The 21538-nt window shown below is 55.3% G+C and overlaps 7 protein-coding genes across 7 annotated transcripts; 5 read left to right on the top strand and 2 right to left on the bottom strand.

The window, feature by feature from the left end:
- Nucleotides 1-213: 213 nt before the first annotated feature.
- SPSK_02157 (PI phosphatase group protein) lies at nucleotides 214-4314 on the bottom strand (the record flags this gene model as incomplete). The annotated part of the gene is made up of 2 exons (XM_016729034.1): nucleotides 214-4200; nucleotides 4270-4314. 2 exons carry the CDS (start codon nucleotides 4312-4314, stop codon nucleotides 214-216), a joined length of 4032 nt encoding a protein of 1343 aa, XP_016589328.1.
- A 2966-nt stretch (nucleotides 4315-7280) lies between these two features.
- SPSK_02610 (uncharacterized protein) lies at nucleotides 7281-8372 on the top strand (the record flags this gene model as incomplete). Its single annotated transcript, XM_016729478.1, has 2 exons — nucleotides 7281-7394; nucleotides 7512-8372. 2 exons carry the CDS (start codon nucleotides 7281-7283, stop codon nucleotides 8370-8372), a joined length of 975 nt encoding a protein of 324 aa, XP_016589327.1.
- Nucleotides 8373-8759: 387 nt separating this feature from the next.
- On the bottom strand, nucleotides 8760-10175 carry SPSK_02494 (uncharacterized protein; the record flags this gene model as incomplete). Its single annotated transcript, XM_016729363.1, has 2 exons — nucleotides 8760-9833; nucleotides 9990-10175. The coding sequence occupies 2 exons, from the start codon at nucleotides 10173-10175 to the stop codon at nucleotides 8760-8762; spliced, it is 1260 nt and encodes a 419-aa protein (XP_016589326.1).
- Nucleotides 10176-12762: 2587 nt separating this feature from the next.
- Nucleotides 12763-14883, top strand: SPSK_02310 (uncharacterized protein; the record flags this gene model as incomplete). Its single annotated transcript, XM_016729182.1, has 6 exons — nucleotides 12763-13298; nucleotides 13372-13513; nucleotides 13600-13880; nucleotides 13977-14102; nucleotides 14162-14224; nucleotides 14292-14883. The coding sequence occupies 6 exons, from the start codon at nucleotides 12763-12765 to the stop codon at nucleotides 14881-14883; spliced, it is 1740 nt and encodes a 579-aa protein (XP_016589325.1).
- A 1124-nt stretch (nucleotides 14884-16007) lies between these two features.
- Nucleotides 16008-17003, top strand: SPSK_02647 (short-chain dehydrogenase; the record flags this gene model as incomplete). The annotated part of the gene is made up of 3 exons (XM_016729515.1): nucleotides 16008-16076; nucleotides 16137-16847; nucleotides 16953-17003. 3 exons carry the CDS (start codon nucleotides 16008-16010, stop codon nucleotides 17001-17003), a joined length of 831 nt encoding a protein of 276 aa, XP_016589324.1.
- A 440-nt stretch (nucleotides 17004-17443) lies between these two features.
- Nucleotides 17444-18104, top strand: SPSK_02759 (uncharacterized protein; the record flags this gene model as incomplete). Its single annotated transcript, XM_016729625.1, has 4 exons — nucleotides 17444-17452; nucleotides 17584-17597; nucleotides 17704-17729; nucleotides 17800-18104. 4 exons carry the CDS (start codon nucleotides 17444-17446, stop codon nucleotides 18102-18104), a joined length of 354 nt encoding a protein of 117 aa, XP_016589323.1.
- An 856-nt stretch (nucleotides 18105-18960) lies between these two features.
- On the top strand, nucleotides 18961-21181 carry SPSK_02287 (uncharacterized protein; the record flags this gene model as incomplete). Its single annotated transcript, XM_016729159.1, has 4 exons — nucleotides 18961-19116; nucleotides 19315-20307; nucleotides 20439-20651; nucleotides 20690-21181. The coding sequence occupies 4 exons, from the start codon at nucleotides 18961-18963 to the stop codon at nucleotides 21179-21181; spliced, it is 1854 nt and encodes a 617-aa protein (XP_016589322.1).
- Between the last annotated feature and the right edge of the window lie 357 nt (nucleotides 21182-21538).

The following is a 21538-nucleotide window of genomic DNA, read 5'->3' as shown; positions in this document are numbered from 1 at the left end:
AGTATTCTGGTATTGTTATTGTTACCGTTCATATGTTCATGCGACGTATGTTATCTATCATGAGTCTCCCCCCGAGTCGTTTGGGTCCTATGTTTTTCCTATCATTGTGCCACACAGGCGTACGAAACCCTTTATTGTATGTAAAAACTCATTGTTTGTAAAACAGAGGCACACAAAAAAAACAAAGCAGGAGCAAGCAAGAGATGACATGGGCTAGTCCCGGTGCCGACTCGGACTCCGCCGAACCCGCCGGTTGGTGCGCTCCCGAATCAGGTTCTCGCTTGTCGCCTCGTCGTAGCCGATAATGTGCGTCAGGTAGTACATCTTTTCCTGGTGGCACACCTCGTCGCGATGGTCGTCCAGGCGCTGCTGGCTCTCCATCCATGCGACGGCGCGCCGTTTGGCGTCAACGTGCTTGACGGTCAACTCGAAGCGGCCCGTGACAGGGCGGTGGTCGCTGACGCGCACCTCGTGGCGCCGGTAGTCGAGCTGGCGCACACGGGCGCCGTGCCCACCGCGGAACAAGAGGCGGTCGCACCAGGCCGGGCTGCGCTTCTTTTCGCTCGAGTCATAGTTGTCGGTGCCGACGTCGTACTTGTAGGTGGGGTCGAAGCGGATGGGGAGCTCGTCGAACGCGCGCAGGCGGAACCCGGCATTGCGGCGCCGCGCCACCAGCAGCTGGTCGCGGTCCAGAAGCTTGGCAAGGTTGCCCGCCTTGACGGCTGTCACTACGGTGTCGCGCGACATGGTGTCGATGCGGTAGTTGAGGTCACCGTTCAGGATGCACAGCTCGTGATCTAAAATCATGGTGCCGTCGCCGCCGCCAATGTAGCTGTCGATGCGCGTGTTGGTGTCGCGCTCCATGGGCAGGCCCGTGCTGTCCAGAATGGCCGCGGCGTCGTTGTGCCGGCTGGTGGCCTGCGACTGGCCCGCCGCCAGATGGCAGTTGACAAAGCACATGGACGTGTCGTCGAGCAGGAACCGGATGGCAATGGCACCCTTGTTGCCATGCAGACCGCCCATGCCGCGTTTGACCTCGGCAATGGCCACGTTGCGGATGCGGTCGCGCAGATCCGCCTTGACGAAAATACACGTAAACAGACCAACCATGTGTGCCGTCTGCAGGAGCTGGTAGAGCTCACCGTTCATGAAATCGTCGAGGCAGCGCACCAGGAAATCGCGCCAGTCGCGGTACTGGTGGCTCATGCGCTCCTGGTCCGACCCTTCCTTCTTCTTGACCTTGAGGATGCGCTTCGCCGTGGCCGTCTTGTCCTCGAGGTCCACAAGCTCCTGGAAGCCAAAAACCAAAATGTCTGGCGAGCCGCTATCCCGCAGCATGTTCTGCATAAACGAGGCGTCGTCGTCGCTGTAGCGAAGGCTACCGGGCGTCGAGGCGCCCGCATTCCAGGTCATGACGTGGGCACGGATAGTGTCAAAGTCGCAGTACGTCTTGTCGCGCGTCTGCATAGCCTCCTCGATCCAGTCGTCTTGCAGTAGGCCATCCCATATGCGCAGCACGTTGTCGGCGCCGAGTGATACTACCTGCATATGGCCCGTGCGGTAGGGGCTGGCGCGGTCGGAGACCAACCGGACTACGGGGTTATCGTGGGCGGACCAGTCTTTCTTCACCATCCACGGCGAGCACGCCGGGTCGTAGACGCTGAGACGGCCGGTGTTGAAGCCGGCCCAGATGTATGGCCCGGCGCTGGCGAGCGTGTTAACCTTGTACGACCCCAGACTCACCATGCCCAAGCAAGTGTAGTCGGTGCGGGAGTAGATGCTAACTTTGCCATCGCTGTGGCCCAAATATACCTTGTCGGGTTCGCTCAAGAGTACCGTGCCCGAGGTGATTTCGCCGGCGCCGTCCTGGAGGAGCGGACGCAACAAAACCTGGAACTGGGCCGTGCCGTCGACGGTCGGAAGGAACACGCGCAGTTCTTTGCCGGAGGCATGCCACAGCTCGTCACCGACGACAATGGAGAAGGTGTGGCCGCGGGGCAGGCGGAAGGACTGGTGCTGGCCGCTGGCCAGGCTCGGCACGCCGGCGTCTTCGGTGGGGCCCCACACATACAGGGCGCCACCGTCGCACATGGTCCACAGCTCGTTGCAGTGACGATGGATACGGATGATCTCGTGGCGGGCGTGGGCGGCCGGTCGCGAAGCGACGACGCTTTGCGTGGCAATGTCGGCCTCGATAAGCTCGCCGGTGATGTTGCCGATCCACACGCGCAAACCCTCGTCATCGACGTGAGCACCGGGTTTGAAGACGGCGCATGTGGCCCGAATGCCCTCGCCGTGGGCGAAGCTCATGAGCAGTTCGCCGTCGACCAAACTCCAGACGCGCGTGAGCTGGCCCGTGGTCACCACGCGCTGGCCACAGACGTCCACTTGGCGGCAGTCAAGTCGAGTGTTAATCTCAGACAGGCCCTGCTTGGCAAAGGGCGGCCGGCGGTTGACGTTTGTGGCGTCCGGGAACGCGGCGGACGGGTTGTCGTGTGGTTTGGATAACGAGTTCAAGGCGACGAGGGCGTCTGTGCTGCGGCTGGCAATGTCTGATGGGGAGGATGTACCGCTCCGTATGGAGGCGAGACCCGGCCCGGGCACAAGAGAGCCATTGGATCCATGGAAGTCGGACTGGAATTTGGGCGTGGCGCGGTGGTCGACGGTCATCGAGCGGCCGTGCTGCGTACGTGTCGGTGGCGGCGGGAACTGCTGGGTGGACGTGGTCGGATTCGACACGACGCGCTTTGCGAGGGATGGGGATATCGTCTGGTTGTCGTAGCCGGAAGTACCGCTGCTGGCGATGCCGGCTATTCTGGCACTGTGCATCGAACCTCCATTTGTGGGGACGTGGGTGTCAACTCCTGGGCGAGGCGGTTTTGGCGGTAATCGTGTCGAGGCAGGGATCTGGGCGCGTGGCGGCTGGCCGTTGTTCGCATTGTTCGCGCCCGGCGTCGGCCGTGATGGCAGAGGTGGACGCGCCGATCGGTGGTCGTCGTTTTCGTGGCGGTGGGCAACCGTGTCCACGCCGATGTGGCCGTTGCCCGTAATCTGTGGAAACAGGGGTCCTCGCGCTCCGACGCCGTTTGAGGCTTTGTCCTGGCGGACATGTCCAAACGCGTTGTGGTGGCCTGTTGATCCCTGGTCGGACGTTGGTGGTACAGCCATGGACCGCGGCCGCGGCTTGGGGTGGCTGCGCTCGACGGGAGGCAGCTGCGAGCGTGGCCGTGCAGGCAGCATGGGCGGCTGGTCGTCGTTGATGCTCTCGTCGCCACTCGGCGGCGTGCTGAAGGGAGAAAGCTTGTCGGCCGTGCTGCGGGTGCCGGGCGGCGAGCCAGTCGTGGACACGGCGGCTGGAGAAGTGGGTGCCCGTGACAGGACAATCGGGGTGGGATTGAACTGCTGCGAGGGGATCTTGGGCTTGTCGGTCCGGTTTATGGGCGGCGGTGCTGCAGCCTTGTGCGATGTTGCATCGCGCACAACAATAGCAGTATCGCGGGCGACGTCCCGCTGGTCCCGCTCACGCTTGAGCTCGGCAGACCGACGCGGCGGTGGCGGTGACGGCGGCTGAGACGGCGAGAGCCGTGGCGACCGCCGGGTGTCGAGTGACGTGGGCGTGTGCGGTCGGCTGGGGATCTTGGGCAGGCGCGGCGACGAGGAGGGGGAAAGCGGTGCCTTGACGACGGAGTCAGGGTTGAGGAAGAAGTTGGATTGGTCGGCGGTGGACGGGGCGAGGTTGCCGGCGCGGCCTTTGGGAGGTGACTGCGGCGGCTGAACGAGCAGAGAGGGCGGCGCAATGGGCCGTGGGCTGAGCGGTGGTGGGGGTCCTAGACGATTGGAAGGGCGCAGGAGGGCTGCGTTGCCAGACAGGTTGAGGCTGCTGATGCTGCTGTCGGGTGTTGAGGCTGCGACAGGCCATGTTGGCGAGTGTGCTGGACTTGCTGGAGTTGCTGAAGTGGAAGCGGTCGAAGGATCGTGTGGCTTTGGTTTTGGCGGCGGCGGCGCCTGAGCAAAGGGCCTGTCTCCCAGTATGGGCGATGCGGGACCACGTAGTCGGTCCGGTTTCGGAGCCGGCGAGATGGGTCGGCTGAGAGTCGTCGTCGGAAGTGGCGAGGGATGGGGAGATGCAATGGTAGGGCTGCCGACGACGACGGGCTTGCCCATGTTCTCGAAGCGAGCTCGGAGGGACGAGACGGGCTTCTGCGCGGAGGGGTCAGTACCGGGGGAAAAGAACGATACGATAACCTACAAAAGCCGCAGGAAACTCACAATGGACGAGCCATCAGGCCCTTCCTCGTCGGGAGGCGGAGGCATGATACGGGAGGAGGAGAAGGAGGAGGAGGAGGGGAGAGGAGAAGGACGGGAAGAGCGCTGCCCATGCGTGGTGGGGCGAAGGGGAAATCGAGGCTGACTAGGTGCCGGGCATGGAGATGACAGCGAGTGTGACGTCTTGACGTTGGCGATGTGATGTTGCCCGCGCAAACTTGAAGTTTTTTGACGGGGGACGAAATGGAGGGCGAAGGCAAGCCGAAGTAATGGCGCTGGGCAAGGCGCGGGCGGGACTGGGGGACAGGGTGCGCGAGGTGAGACAGGACACTGGTGGGATGCGGAGAATGCAGTGGGATGCCGATGGGAGGCCGTCCACCGTTGGGCCGAGGGGTATGGATGGGGATGAATGAACAGGCTCCGTATGGGACGGTCGTCGAGATGGTGGAAAGGGGTGAAGAAAGAAGAGCCGCGTCGTGAGAGAGTGTCAAGTGTGAACACGAGGCATGGGTGCCGGTGGAATCAAAACGGAAGGAGGTATCGTGTCGTGTGGTGTATCTGTGTTATTCACAGTGAGTGCTGGGCTGCACCTGCAGTGAGAAACCACTGGAGGTGGCTATGTTGCGTATGTTATTTTTTGGCCCCTTTTTGTTGGGAGTGCTCCTTCCTGGAATGCTTTTAGCCGCGGTTCCAGGTGTCTGTGTGTTGGGTGGCACTTTCTGGCTTTCCGTTCCTGCAAGTCGATGTCACTTGCACCTGCCACACGATTTGTGTTTTGTTTTGTTCCCGTGTTGGTGGTTGTAAGTTAATTGTGGTCGTGGTGGTGGTGGCCACCTGGGTCGCTCTTACCCTAGGTGCCTGGGACATTCTTGGAATAGTGAACGGTGGAATTGCTTTGCTTATGCACTGTATGTTTTACAGTGGGTGGGGCAAGATGGCATTGCCGCTCACAGCCCGACGTCACCGCCTTGTACCCCCCAGAGGCCAGAGCGAGCGAGTTACCTAGGCGTTAGAAAATACGAACCAGGAAGAGAGCTCCTACTAAGACGGCGAATGTTGATGCCATAAGCATGTGGGGCGAGACCTAGTCCCCTGTGATTGGCCAGGCCCACGAATATAAGTGGGGAACCTGAAAATAATAATATGCAAGGCAACGCGTAAAATAGATTACGTGGATAGAATAATAATAACAACAATCATCTATGGCCAATTACATCACCAAGATTTAGTAGCGAATGCCGAGTCACGTGCACTGAATTGCTTAGCTGCATTGCGTTTAACTAGGTTCGGGTTTGTTTACATGTTTCCTGTTTATAGTATAAGTAAGTTCGAATAATCCTTTGTCGCTAATTTCACTATATCTTCTGTTGTGCGGAGGTACTATGACCTTGGGATCATCCACGCTACAAGGCTAGTTTATAGGGATCAATGCATATCGACGACCTCGCGCAAAGAGGAGTACCCCAAGTGCAACCTTCTGGATGACAGAATGACAAGAAAGAACATCTGGCCAAGCATGGTGCGTGTGTCGACTGTAGAGGCTCGACGATACTCAGTGAATGCCTACTGATGACACTGCGGGGGTAACAAGAGGGACAAGAACAGGCAAGAAAAGACAGGTACCAGCTGGTAAAGTATCTTGATAAGCTTGAGTCAATTGCAAACTCCCTCCCCTTTCGGACATGACGTAGATGAGTATGGGCGCCGAAGATACCTTCCTTAAGAGAGCAATCAGGGTAGAATGACCATTGATACTTCGTTACTCTCTCTTGACATTTCCGAATACCTCACAAGAACTCCATCTCCACACCAAGGTATCGCTCGAAATCAGCCAGCAGCCACTTAGCCGGCGTCACGTACGTGACGAGGGGAATGAGCAGGCGGAAATAGGCAGGAGGAAGAAAAAGAAAGTATGCACCGACAGAATAATCATATAAGGCGCTCTATGCATGTACCTAGTTGACGCACGCCGTGATTACTCAATTAGCGAACAAATACAGTTAGCCATTCACAAAAGAAAAGAGGAAGGCTCAAACGTGTGTGTTATCGTTAATCGAAAGACTTATTGAACGCGAAGAAATCAAGATAATCAAAAAGAGGAGAAAGAGCGTATTGCATCCTCACACCCAGAGTCCCTGCGATGCCATAAAGATGATGTATCGTTGCTCGGGGTGTCCAGGCAGGGATAGGTGAGGCTATCACGACTTGCATCAGCCTGTGAACAAATCCGTGTTCACTTGTATGATGAACTGACAGGTGGATTGACGGTGAGACGGACGATGGGCTCCCAAAATGAGACGGCTGAACGCAGTCTGTCTTTGCCGCCATTTCCACAGTGTGCAGCATACGTGATGCACGGCGCAGGATGTGACAGCTGCTCTGGTATGCGGCATTCTATATTTATGTGTAACAGCCGCAGAACGAGCAAACAAAAGGCAGCAGGGACAAGCAGGGGGGGAAACCAACGAGACCACTTTGGGCAGGCTTCTTTGACGGAAGCAAACATGTCAGTAACTATACAGGGCCCCGAAAATATGAGGGGATGCAAAGGCGGACGAATGAGAACGCAAGAAAAAAAGTTACAGGTCGTGCAGTCTTTAAAGTTCTATACATTGAGGAATTGGGCAGAATCTTCAGCCTCGTGACTTGTCATGAAAGAGCTTCATAGTTTTGAGCTGCAGATGGATTCCAGGCACTGTGGATCAATGTAAGAAAAGGCGGAAAGCAAGGAGAAAGAAAGCGAAGGAAAAGAATGGGAAAGGAAAAGAGAAGGTAAAGGAAAGGAGAAGGCAAAGGAAAGGAGAAGGTTGAGGGAAAGAAAAGGAAAGGAAAGAGAACGAGACAAGGATAAAGGAAGAGCCTCTCCCACTCCTGTTGATTCTCTCCTACAATCTCAGACGGTGAGATCTTAGACCCCAGACACCAAAGTTGTCCTTACATTGCACACATCTTCCCACCACAATCTTTCGTCCTCACACATCCCCAACGTAACACCTCGTGTCCCAACAGCCACTATGAGCTCGCACACAAAGACACTGCGCGATTGCCTCGTTCGGCCCAAGCCCAATATTCCGTGCACGACTCTAACGATGGGCAACACCAAGTCTGCAACTTGGCCCCACATCAAGGTCAGCCTCTGGGAAGAGTTCAATATCGACACTCTCAACGAAAGCTAAGGACACATTCTCGATGAAGCTTTGCCAGCGCATATTGCTGACAAAGTGCCGTCCCCTGACCAGCTGCAGAGCCTCACCGTCATTGACGACAGTGGACCCTTCGACCTAATCGGCTGGAACGACAAAACCGTCCTGCCACTGGTCAAGTGCACCAAACAGGCCATGGGCTTATACGTTGGCGCGGCTGTGCAACACATGTACACCAGCTCTGACAATTCGACCGTGGCCACGCTCTTGACGGGCCCCAACCGGACCGTCATTGACCACGTCATTGAGCTGGGCAACTACCGGCGTGACGTTTTGGTTGTCGGTCTATGCCGGACCAGCGTCAAATGGCAAGGAAGCACGCTCATCAAGGACCCCCTCAACGCCCCCAACGAGCAGAAGTGGCCCGTCCGACAGTTGGCGAACCTGTGCGCCAAGGCTGGAACGCGGTATGGTTACATCCAGACGGACCAGGAGCTGGTGGCTTGCTGCTTTGGCGCCACACCGCCTTCGAAAACGACCGAAGCGTGGTCTGACTGGACAGCCCGCGTTATGCCGGTGCCCTGGAACACAGAGCTGGTTGAGCAGAGCGAGGTGAGCAACGGGGCACGCGCTGTGCTCGAGTCCTATCTGACTTCGGAGCTGTCCCTGTGGTGGCTCTGTATGTTGTCGCTGAGCGATGGCCACCGCCAGCTTGTCAAGACCGACGAGATTGTCCCCATTGATGCCTGGCAGCCTCTCGAGCTGGCCGATGGGAGTGCATGGGCTCATCAACACCGGTATTCGGCCTTTGTGAAGCCAGCGGCGGATCCTACAACACAGGCCGCTGTAACTGGCGGTGGAATTGCTGGTGGAGGAAGCATGCCGACACCCTCTCTGGGCAACGTGAATGTCGACTTTCGTATGCAGACCGACTTTTGGTTTCATTACAACAACGGAAACTGATTGTACATCGAGTGTACAGAGTGGAGGACTTGGCTTAGAAGGATAGGGCTCACAGAGAGGTCGTACATGGCGAGTTTTTCTTTTCTTCTTTTCTTTTTATTGTTCTCCTTTTTCGCTCCATTTTTCCCTTTTATCTATTGTCTTCATTTACGTAGATCCAACTGGTCCAGTTTTAAACGCGCCTTTTCATTTCCACGTTAAGAATTTGTTTTGTATATGGTTTATTTGCCATTGTCATAGTTGAATCCTTCACTCATTTTTTATCTATTTCCTTCAAATAAACACACCAATATGCATTGAAAATGTACTTCCAAAGTGCTCGCCAAACAGTCACAAAAACAAATACAGAGAAAACAGAAACAGGGAGACGCAAGTCCCAGTAGAACGCTAGGGGGCTGCTAATTCAGGAACACCCGTTTCTTCGGAGTTCGCTTCTTTCCTCTCCTGCTGAATCTGGCGTATATGAGGACCATATCCTCTTTTGGTTGGGAAAATCAAGCCGGCATCATCCACAAACCATTCCAGCGTGGAACATAACGTGCGATCACATTTCATTTCGAGCGCTTTTGTTGGCGTGCATGGAAGATACCACAGTTTGGGTGTTTTAGCCAGCCGCAATTTATGGTTATCGTTGTCCTTGAGTGCGGCGCTGGCCTTCCAGTCGAATTGCCGGGGATCAGCCAGCGCATATATCCGAAGCATCTCTTTAACACGAGAAGGCTTGCGTCGGAGATTGTAGTACGTGTTTGTCCAATGCGGTCCTCGCACCCCGCAGGGGAACACAGTCATCTTTTCGAGGAGTTTGGATTTTTGGCGGGAGTACCGACGAGATATCAGAACCATATCCTCAATACACCAGTAGTCGTTAATGGTGTACAAGAATACCTCGTGCTCCATGGCTGCCAGATCCTTCTCGGCCAGTTTGGGATTCAGCTCGGGACTGGCCATGAAATGCGGAACAGTGAAGGCGGTGCTAAAATCGCACATCATATTGTCCACAAGCTGCTCAGGCCGCAAATCGAGGTAGAAAATGCCCAGCTGGTGAAGGCGAATCGTGTCCCGCAGAATTCGCCGCATGGTGCGCACCCTAACGTTGGCCGGGCTCCAGGGGTCTATGGTAGACCCGAGTTTCTTGATGATGCCACGAAGTGGCGGCGGCTTGCCACTGCGCTCGCCTAGATAGAGCCCGCGCATGTCTTCGTCGCCAGGAAAATCAATGCTACCGTTGTATTCGAGCTTGAACTGCTCGGTGAGCTTGCGCTCATGCGCCTCGTCCAGTAAGACATAGCCATAACAAGGGATGGCAAGCTCGGTGTGGCCTGTTTCGTGCAGACGCCCAAACGCGCGGCATTCACTGTAAAACGGGTCTGAGTACTGGGCAAGGACAGTTAACTTTTCGCGCGTACTATTAACCGAGTACTCTCCGGGGCCTTCCCAGTTTTCTTCGTAGACGAAACGGAACTATACAAAAGCAAGACGTGTTAGTATACGAAACCTGGCGGAATATGGGGCGTCACGGAGGGAGGGGGCCAGGGTGAGATTTTTAGATTATGTATTTATTTTTCCTTCTTGTATTTTAAGAGAAAACTGGAAAGATAAAAAAAATAACATACGTACCAGCTTGAGCGCATACTCCTGGCCCTTGATCTCGACCTTCAAAACATGAGCATGAAGTCCTTGTCCAATATAAGAGATGAATTTTATATCTTGAGGATCATGAAACTGAAATGCATGCAACTTCGGGCCTGGGCACTGCGGCAGTGGCATGAAGTCAGCTGGGGTCTCTGGCCAGTCAGGATGCATCGTGTCGGTGGAGAGTGACGGATAATGTTTCCTTGAGGAATATAGAAAGTAAAGAAGGTTGAAGAGGTGCTGTCAGCCGAAAGGATAAAATTATATACAGTAACAGAATTAAAAACGAACGTGAAGAAAGGAAAGGAAAGAGGATGAGATTGTGTTGCAATGTTTTCAAGAAAGAAAAAAGGAAGAGGAGCAGAGCGAGATATATATAGAGAGCAAAGAACCTGAAAAAGAAAACAAGGTCGCTTGATATCTGGAGTGCAAAAATGAAGTCTTAAGAGTCAGAAGAAGAGGCGGCCACATTCTACATTCTGCATTCCGACATCAGGACACACGGATGCGGCGATGCGATGGCTTTATTGACCGTGGAATAGCAATGAAAGCGGCCATTGCTTTGTGCAACCCCTTTCTTTTCTTTCTTTGTTGACTCCGTATCAGGAGGCTGTGTGTGTTCTTTGAAATGATGTTGGACGAAGAACATGACTAAGCTGGTTGTAGGATGGGCGCGCACGCCCAGTGTCAAGGACTGGTGTCACAAAACACAGTGCCTGCACAGAGCAGTCGGCCTGCACGTCAGGAGGGTTGTTACAACCATTTGTTGGGTTTCTTCTGCTCAAGATGAAGAGACAAGAGGTGCATCGACGGGGAAGTATGTGGACATTTAGAAATTGCCTCTGTTTGTACTCGTTTTTCGTGTGCTGAGTCTTACATGAGCGTTTGCAGCGCGAGCGCTCCTGGTCGCCTTGGTCTGAAATCTCAACACGAAGCAAGAGCAACTCAATAAACGAAACATAACTGTACAAGCCGCGCACCTTCCTATCGATGGCGTTGTACAAAGCGCGACGGGTTTGTTCCTTACCCTGGAAAAGTTGGCTGTGGCCGTCTCTGGCCATCGTCGTCGTCACTCCCGGCCCCTTGTATTCTTTCAAACGAATCTTCTGGCTTTGCCTTATCCGGGCCTCAACCTCCACGACGCCACCATCTGTCCGGCCACCGCGGTGTTAATGAGTCGACAAAGCGACTCACTAGAAGGGTACGTAAATCAATCCACTACAGAAATGGAGTGCGGCCTAGGGTCCATGTATTATTCTGTTTCCTATCATTATTATTATCATTGTTGTTTGTTGTCTTGCTTCGGTTGTCTTATTTCGATTCGTTGGAGTGCGCGGACGGCATGCCTTTTGTTTCTCCTGTTGCCGTTGCGCAACTACAAAGCAGATGGTGTGCTGGCTGCGCTCCAAGTGTTTCGCGGGCGGCGCATGTCAACGCGACACGACCTTGGCCGGTTGGGCTTCTTTGTTGGCCATGTTTGGCCCCTTGCATCTAGCATCTCGTCTGTTTTATGGACGGTCATGACAGGTGAACTTCGACAGCATCTTATCTGCACTCTAGTTTGCACAATCAATGTCGCCAATCCAACCAAGCAAGCGAGTACTGCCCCAAGGCCCGAGTGGCAAAGCAACGAAAAGGCTAATAAAGGAAGCATGACAAACACCAGAGGTTGCGGAGGCCAGGGGATTAGGGTGCGATGGATTGTACAAGGCAGGTCGTCAATTGCGAACACCACCTACCACATTCTTAGCGCCATGCGAAGATGTCGGCATAGCACCCTCGGCAAGACCCCCAATGGCACCTTGCTAGGGCCGCTTGTTGTCCCGGCCGGGCCTTGTAGGCTTCAGATCCTTCAGCTCTTCCGTAGCATCGCCGGCAAAGCATGCAATGGCGGAATTGTGCTGGCACAATTGACAACAAATCGACAAATCGACCTTGCATGCCAATCAGAGGCCAAACAATACCCCGACGTATCCCCACAACCGTCGGACGATGTCTGCCACTATCCAAGGCCAGAGTATCATCTTTCGCGCATTTCACAATCAAGATATCGCCAACCTGGTGCCGGGTGCTCGTTGCTGACGTTTTGCGTCCTGTCCCGTTTGGCTGTACGAACATATCCTGCCTGCTGGTCTGCTTCTTTGCTTCTTTGCCCCTTTATGACCCATGTCCGGCACCGCCCGTCATATTTTTGATGGCCGTACCTTGATGAGACGCGAGGTCGGGGTGACTGCCCGGTTGACGTGCTTAAGTTGAAGATGGAGGGGGGGCAACGTGCACGCAATCTACTACTACCGGAGACCCGAAGATATGGGGACCGGCCTCCAACCGACATAAGCGAGACGGGCGACGCGATGGACGACAAAGCGTGCGAACACACCGCTAAGGCTGGGTTGCAGATGCAGACGAGAACATGACGGTTTCGGATCCAAAAAGATCAAAAAGATGAACACTGACGATGGGGGGGAAGGGGACGAAGATGGGCAGCAACATGTGTCATCCCATTGACAGATGACGAGAGAGCTGCGATGGCGACATTCCGGGTGCACTGGTGACCTGTTACCTCGTTTCTATAAAGTTGAGGGTCGATGCAGACGCCGATCACACGAGGCTGTTTTTGATGAGCATTGCCCAGAGCACTTTGCGGTTCTGATGACCTGTGAAAAGCGAAATTCATCGCGGATTGGCTATTGTTCCTGCGAGTTCTGAGGCTGCTTCGCAACACCCCAGGGTCACTTGCCCAACACCATCCAACATCATGCCGACTGTGCTGTGGTCGGCCAACCCCACGGCGTCTGTGCCAACCGCGTCAGCCGAAGACCTTGGCACCAGCTCCGGCGACGACAAGAAGACGCCCCAGGTCGTCGTGAACCCCGCGGATATACCGCCTCTCGGCGTGCCCATCGACACCACGCGGCGCTACTTTTGGGAAAAGGCCAAGCCCGTCGATCTCGATGCCATTGCCACCCAGCCGTCCGTCTACGACGACCCGGCTTTGGCCGTCAAGTACCGGCCGCGCGCTGACTGGGAGAACATCCATCGCTTTGACCCGCTTGCGCGCTGGACCTGGCGCGAGGAGAAGGCCCTCGTGCGCAAGATTGACGTTCGCATCTTCATCTTTACCTGCGTGGCATTCATGGCCCTGGAGATTGACCGCGTCAATCTTGGCCAGGCCGTGTCCGACAACATGCTCACCGACCTGGGTCTGACGACCAACGACTACAATCTGGGCAACACAGTGTTTTTGCTGTCGTTTATGTGCGCCGAACTGCCGTCGCAGTTGGTTTCCAAGTGGTATGTCCCTTCACCCCCTCTTTCTATTCTGCAATTTACATCTGCATCCGCACAGCATTCCTAACTGCTTTAGGATGGGCCCTGATCGGTGGATTCCCATGCAGATGGTCCTGTGGAGTGTCGTGGCCATGTGTCAATACAAGCTCAATGGCCGGACCTCGTTCCTCGTTACCCGCGCTCTTCTCGCCATCCTCCAGGGCGGTTTCATTCCGGACGTACGTTTCCAACCCACCCCCAGTGACGTTTCCAGTTCCAGTCATTGTGAATGACAAGTTCTCATACAACCCAACCTTTCTTTCAGATGAACCTCTACCTTTCTTACTTCTACACCAGCGCCGAACTGCCCATCCGCTTGTCCCGCTGGTGGGCGACCATGACCTTTTCCATTATCCTTGGTGCTTTCCTCGCCTTTGGCATTCTTCACCTGGATGGCCATAATGGCGTCGAGGGCTGGCGCTACCTATTTCTCATCGAAGGCTTGATAACGCTGGTTGTCGGCGTCTCAGCCCTGTATTTTATGCCTCCCAGTCCCACGCAGACCAGTGGCTTTCCCCGCGGGAAGAAGGGCTGGTTCACCGAGCGGTTCGTTCACATTGTGCCGCTATTTCACTGCTTGATTGTTTAACGTTTCGGCTGTGTCTTCTACTCCGCATATATCTAACGCGTCTTGTCGCACAGTGAGGAGACCATCATCGTCAACCGCGCTCTCCGGGATGACCCGTCCAAAGGCTCTATGCACAACAGACAAGCCATCACGCCTCGCTTGCTGTACCACGCTCTCAGGGACTACCACATGTGGCCAATGTAGGTCTTTGCTCTCGTACACCAAATCTCACACTGTAAAGACATGCTAACCGACCCAGTTATGCCATTGGCTTGACCTTTCAGATGTCCATGGGCCCCCCAACCCAGTATCTGACTCTGAGGTGCGCTCGCCCTGCTGTTGTTGTTTTATTTGTCTTTCTTCTCTTTACACTGACTTACACCTTGTAGTTTGAAGGGCCTCGGCTTCACAACCTTCCAGACCAACTTGCTTATTATCCCTACGTACGTGCTCTCCATGATCACTTTGTTGTTGGGCACGCTCTTTGCTGGTTGGTCTGGCCGACTGGCCCTCAACGGCCTCATCGGCCAGTTTTGGGCTCTGCCCTGCCTTATCGCGCTCTACTGCATCGACACCACGACCGCGAACAAGTGGGTCGTGTTTGCCCTTGTCAGCATCCTGCTCGGCTACCCCTCGAACCACTCCGTCCAGGTCGGCTGGGCCTCGCGCAACGCCAACACGGTGCGCACCCGCACCGTCTCGACCGCAATGTATAACATGTGCTGCCAAGCGGGCGGTGTTATTTACTCCAACATATACCGAGCCGACGACGCACCCCGCTACCGCCGCGGCAACCGCACCCTCATCGGCCTGAATGTTGGCGTGATCTTTTTGTATGTGGCGGTGCACTTCTACTACCGCTGGGTCAACGCCCGCCGCGACAAGATATGGAATGCGTGGACGCCCGAAGAGCGCGAACACTATATTAACACGACCAAGGACGAGGGCAACAAGCGTCTCGACTTTCGCTTCGATTACTAGACAAAAGGGATATGTGTCTTTGTTCGGCGATACCTGCTTCCTGAAAGACCTCTCTGCCACTCTATAACCACGCCCACTCCCTATGTTTGTTCGCTCTATTCTAATAGGAACCATAAATCGTCCTTGCTATACCTGCCGTTCATCATCAACCGATTTCTTTACCCTGTTTAGAATACCACCTCACTAGACTTTATTTTTTGTCATTGAAACGAGAGTTTTACGTGACATCATGAACTCCATCTGCGCCTGCGTTCAGCTTGCGTCGAGAGGACTGGTTGCTGTCTTTGACATTTTTGTGCCATTGCTGCATGTTCCGTTTTTAAATTAAAGCACGCCGCTCTGTTGGTTAGACGGTATAGAGATCACACACAGGCAATAGGACAAAAGGGAGCCCCGACTATAAATCAAGGTCGTGTAGACGAGCTAGTGCCTGACTATGCAAAACCTCGCCTCTATATTCCTCTTTGGCACTTATTCAAGCTCAACATGAGATGCTGCCACTAAATGGCCGTTAAAGGATGCATGGTTCCCGTCTATTAAAATCCACGCTGTCGCACAAAACGCCCCCCGTTTCAAAAAAGAAAAAAAAAAGGCAAAGTTCCCAAATACAGCCCAAGCCAAGTCCCCCAAAATGTGTGGTGTAGTCGTTCGGTGTGTATTCGCACGAGGGCCTTTCGTCGGTCAGCTTCGGCCCATCGCGCTGGAGCTTAGCGAGGACTGTGGGGAGTGGGGAGCACTGAGCGGGCTCGTACATAAAGAACGAGCCTTGGAGAGACCCCGCTCCGCGCGCCGTCCAAAAGGTCGGTATTATTCAAGCCGGCAGGACAATTAGAGAGCGACGAGAGCGCGACAACTGGGAAAGCAAGACAGAGCTCTTGCCTTCGTTTATTTCGTTTTGTTTCTTGACAAGGAATGCGGTCGTCACTTCCTCCTCGTTCGAGTCCCTTTGTCGTCACCGTTCTTCCTGATTTGGCATCTTCGTAATAATATATTCCCACAGTAGTCGCCCAGCGACACGATTCAAACTGACATTCCAATCTACCACTCTCTTTGACGACTCTACGACTATACGAACCTACGTCCTACATACCAAAAACACTCCCCCTCCCCAGTCCAGCACGCACATGACGCTCCCGCAGCTGCTCGTCGGCAAGGTCGCGGGCATCACTGGCGGCCTGACGGGCATTGGCCGCGTGAGTCTCCTTCGGCCCGTCACTCTTTCCATCTAACTGTACATCTAACCAACGGCCTAGGCCATCGCCCTCGACTACATCCGCCACGGCGCCAAGGTCGGCATCAACCACCTCGGCGGTGCCGGCGATGAGCCCCACCTCAAGAGCTTCCTGAAAGAGGCCGCGGCGCTGCTGCCGGCCGGCGAGGTCGTCGAGAACCGTGTGGTGACATTTGCGGGCGACATTTCCAAGCCCGAGACGGGGCGCCAGTTTGTCGAGCACATTGTGGCCTCGTTTGCGCCAGCGGACCACCAAGGCCGCCTCGATGTCTTTGTGAGCAACGCCGGCGTGTGCCAGTTTGCCGAGTTTCTGGACCTGTCACCGCAGCTGTTTGAGCACACGCTGAGCACCAACCTGTCGGGTGCGTTCTATGCCGTCCAGGCGGCCGGTCGCCAGATGGCCCTGCACCAGACGCCGGCGGGCGGCTCCATTATCGGCATCAGCTCCATCTCGGCGCTCGTCGGCGGCGGCCACCAGACGCACTACACGCCCACCAAAGCCGGCGTCAAGAGCCTGATGCAGTCGTGCGCTGTGGCCCTCGGCAAGTACGGCATCCGCTGCAACTCGCTGCTGCCCGGCACCATCCGCACGCAGCTCAACGACGTCGACCTGGCGGACCCGGTAAAGCGGACGTATGTCGAGGGCCGCACGCCGCTCGGCCGGCTGGGCCTGCCGCAGGACATGGCCGGGCCGGCAGTCTTCCTGGCCTGCGAGGAGCTGAGCAGCTTTGTGGTACGTCCCTTTTCTTGAGCTACCATCCGGTTGCATGCCCTTTGCCAATGATATTTTGGTGATATTTTTTTTTAGCCATCTGCTAACAGCAAACTGTTTCCCTAGACTGGTGCTGAGCTGCTCGTCGATGGCGGTCTGTTTGTGAACCTACAGTAGGAGTGGATGTCAAAAATACGGGGCAGTTTTGAGAACAAGACTATAATTTTGTGAATGGTGTACATAACCTTCCGTCGTTTACATGGCGACTTATCATGTGTGAACAGAAGGCTGTCGTGTGAACATAGACTTACAGGCCGCTAAAACGGCATACATCGTACAGACAGACCTCCATCGCAGCAGCTGCCTTTTTATTCGTCCGCCACGTGACAGCCCCACTTTTACATATGCGATGACATCGTACGATTTTGACGTCGTTCTTTGCCCGAGGAAAGCGCTTTTTATTCTGCACTTTGCGCTCCGATCAACTTTTTTTTTGGCAGTCTATGGCCAATTGATACGACGATTGCGCCGTAAATAAACTTTACCAGTCTGCTTTGCTTCTCCTTCGCTAGCCAACCTCAGTATACCGCAAGTATTCTAGCACACTCCCGCACAAAATGAATACGGTAAGCAACCCAAAGCTCCAATTCTTCAGTCGACTCGAGTCAGCTTAGTCTACGACGTATCGTTTTCTCCGCACGGCACCGCTGTCCGTACATGCCGTTACTGAGCATGGCGACTAACGTTGATGTCCTAGGTACGGTCGTTTTGGTATGTTCTGCCACGGCACGCGGCCACTCTCGATCACCTGATCTTGTCTTCGGTCGTTGCCGTCTCCCCTCCTCTCGTTCGCTTTACTGACAACACGTCTCAACAGGCTCGGCTGGGGCTCCCTATGTGCAGGTACGTGGCTTTCCTCTTTGATTTGTCTCGCCGTTTCACCGTCTAGCTGCCTACTAACACACTCCCTCAGCCGGCGGCATTGCATATTACTTTGCCAAAAGGAGCATCAACGCCGACCGCCAGGCCCGTCTCTCCGAACAGCGCCGCAAGAAGTCCGTCATCGATGCCCTCGAGAAAGAACGTCAGAACGCCAGTCCCCAGTCGGCTGCCGCCGCCCGCACGGACACTGTCGGCTCGCCCAGCCAGGAATCCTCCAGCGCCGATCCAGCACCCACGCGGCACGCACCGGCCACCGAGTCACAGCGCGTGCTGGAGAAGAGCAAATATGAGGCGAGCTCGCCGTTCCGGAGTCCCAAAGGCGACCGGTTTTCGTGACGAGACGAACGTGCTGAGCGGTGGGAGTAACGGAGAGACGACGAGACGGAGAAACTGACGAGGGGAAAGGCTGGGCCTGGGCCCATCTGACTCGCGCTCACACTCCACTTGGTGGTAGCCGGACAGCGGCAAAAATAACGGAACGATTGCCGTATGTAGTCACCAGCAAGCTAGGTGGCACACAGTCATGTATGGATACTGTTCGATTTGATATATGGGGTTCGACTCTAGATTGGCAGATCATGGAGCCACACTAGCTCCTTGTATTGTATTAAAATATGTAACCGAAAACCAAGAAAGAAGTACGAAAAGACCCAAAGATTCCGATCCAGGCAATCCTCACAAATATGCAGGATATTCCATCCCGCCAAAACGCACACCTGTGAGACTACAGCGTCACGTCGCCGCCACAACATCCCAGGGCTGATGTGGCCGGCTCACAGCGCCCCTAGCGCCTTCTGTCCAGGGCAGCTTCCTGGAAAGGCGGTTCTAGTGCCATGAAGCCCCACTTTAATTCTCGCATCCCCAAACGGCAAGACCAATCCTCCGCAAGACCATGCTTCAACATCACTGAATCTCCGTAAACAAAACATCTCCAACACGACGCCTTCACGACGCACGCCAGTTTACGTCCATCTGCGTCAATCCACGGCGCTACGCCGACACGCCACGCGACAGACAATGGTCACCCCGTTTGCGAGTCTAGTCCAAACTGACGCGTGTGCATGACTTGCGCCCTGAAGAGCATTTTATGTACAGCCCTCGAGTGCATCGACCTCGCATCGCATCACGACATTTTCCGGCTTCAAGGTGACGCGTCCACCGCAGACCGCTTCTTACCACATCACACTTTGCCATGGCCGCTACGGCCGCCCAGCTGGCCATTGCCACAGCCTCCCTCACCGCCGTGCTCCTCCGCCCGGACCCCGCGCCCTGCTCGCGCGCCGATATTGACGAGTTTGCTGGCCTGCTGGCCCTCACTGCGGCGCGCTGTTCGCCTGCCAATGTCCAGGTTTGACAACGCTCCTGCCCGCCTCTTCCCGCTTCTGCCCGTCTCTGCCCGTTTTTTCCCGCCTGTTCTCGCCGTCCTTTTTTTTCTTCCTTTTTTTCTTATATACCACTATCTCCTGAGCCTCGCTAAGCGCTTCTCGACTTCTTGGTGGCTTGCCACCTATTTTCTCGTCGTTTTCTTCCTTCCTCCCCTACACAGACCTGCAAGCATTGGATGTTGCGCCATGTCACGCACTCACCTGCCCGCACTGCCGCCGTCGGCCGCTACCTCGTGGCGCTCGCCCACTCGTTTCCGCCGGAGACACGACGCACAACATCCGAAACGGAAGCCAAGCCGACCTCGGCACGCCGCAAACGTCTTCACCTCCTCTACGTGATCAGCGATGTCCTGTACCACGTCGCGTTTCGCAGCACCACCCTGGACGGTGACAACGCGACGAGACCGCCGTTTGTGGCCAGTATCGAGCCCAGTCTCCTGCCCCTCGTGTCGAGCGCCGCAGCGTTTGTCCGTGCCCCCAAACAGCTCGCAAAACTAAACGACCTGCTCGACCTGTGGGCCTCCCACAACTACGTCGGTGACAACGTGCTGCAGCAGCTTCGAACAGCCGTCGACGAAGGACCACGCCGGGCCGAGGAGGCGCTGCAGAAACAAGCCAAGGACAAGGCCGCTGGCAAACACCAAAAGGGGCTGGCTGCTGCTGGTGCTACAAGTACAGGCGCCTCCAAAGAAGCAAAAGAAACAAAAGAAGCGCCTTTCCTGCTGCCCGCCCTCCATGGCGACCCTGCCGTGCCCTGGTACGACTGGCCCGCCGCCACATGGCTCCACGTCCTCGAGCCTAACTCGACACGTCCCATGAACCCGGCCAACCTGCAACCGCTACAGCTTGCGCCCGGTCCTGCACCACCGGCCCTTGAAGCCAGCGTGCGTGCCCTGCTCGCCGACGTTGATCGTATGTATGAAGGCGAGGGCGGTGAGGGCGGTGAGGATGGCAAGGACGGTGAGATGTCAGCCGCCGCCGACATCGACTCGGACGTGAATGCCCTTGGAGAACGCATTGATGTTGATGTCCTGTCGGGCGACATTGTCGGTGGCGACACCTACTATGGCTGGTCCCGTGCCTTTTGCAAGAGCATGAAGGAGCGTCGGCGACGTTGGAAGACTCTCGGTGGCACTGGCTTCGCAGAGCCAGACGTCAGTCCTGACCGAGGCCGGGCGACATCGACGTCTCGACAAAAGGACAGTCGGAGCTGGAGTCGGAGTCGGAGTCGAAACCGAGACAGACGACGAGAGGATAAGAGCCAGTCACGTCTACATGTGCCGAGTCACCGCTACCACCATCGCTCCCGATCTACGTCGAGATCCAGATCCAGATCCAGGTCCAGATCCAGGTCGAGGTCGAGGTCGAGGTCAAAGCGCCAGTTCCGATCCAGATCAAGGAGCCGATGTCGCTCTCGGTCGTGGAGCGGATCGAATTCGCCGAGGAGACACCTGTCTCGCGACCGATACCGCTACTCACGGTCGCCGCAAAGGGGACAGTACGACGACAACGACGACCAACCGCATCCCACCCTAGGAAGAACACCGCCGCCCCATATTCAGCACGGGCTGCCGCCCGTTCCGGTCCATCTACAGCACCACCACCAGCCGCCGCCGCTGCCACCGCATGGAGGAGCGCCGCATCCTGCCTTCTCCGTCTTCTCGCATCCACCTCCACCTCCACCTCTACCACACTTGGGCATGCCTGCTGGCTTTCCGTTTGTCCCTCCACCGCCTGTTCCCCCGCCAGGCTACCAGGGACCATGGCCTCCGCCCATACCGCCTCACTTGCTGCCAAATTCTGCTTGGTCAGGATCTGCAGCAACACCGCCGCTGCCGCCGCCGCCACCGCCGCCACAACAATACCAACATCGGCATCAACAACAGCATCAACAACATCCCGGGTATCAGCAGCAACAATACGACGAACAAAGACATCCTTCGTATGGCCAGCCACCTCAGCAAGACCCGAGGACTGGTAATGGATCTTGGGGTCGGCCGAGAGGGTAGTGTAGTTGATGTCGTTTGATTTCTTTAAAACGCCAATGCCGAAGTCATTGAATCTCAAATTATGTGTAGAATTTGTAAATTCATTTATCACATAAGCTGACTAAGACAAAAAACTATTGGGGAAGACCATCAACGTTTTTTTATTCGTATTTAACAGGTAGTTGACATCCTACGGCCATAAATGATGAATATTTCATGAACATTTTATTATCAATAACATGTTGATTTTGAGATTAATCGTAGTATCAAATTCAAGTTCAGAATGCAAACCTATGACACAGAGATTCGACCGAAACAAAGAATGTGCATGAGAGGTGGGTACCCGATGCAACGCAGATGCAATTATATGTATAATTTTCAAAAAATATAATCATAT

Source organism: Sporothrix schenckii (genome assembly GCF_000961545.1).
Source record: "Sporothrix schenckii 1099-18 chromosome Unknown Cont43, whole genome shotgun sequence".
NCBI lineage: Eukaryota > Fungi > Ascomycota > Sordariomycetes > Ophiostomatales > Ophiostomataceae > Sporothrix > Sporothrix schenckii.
This window is presented reverse-complemented; position numbering and strand designations above follow the sequence as displayed.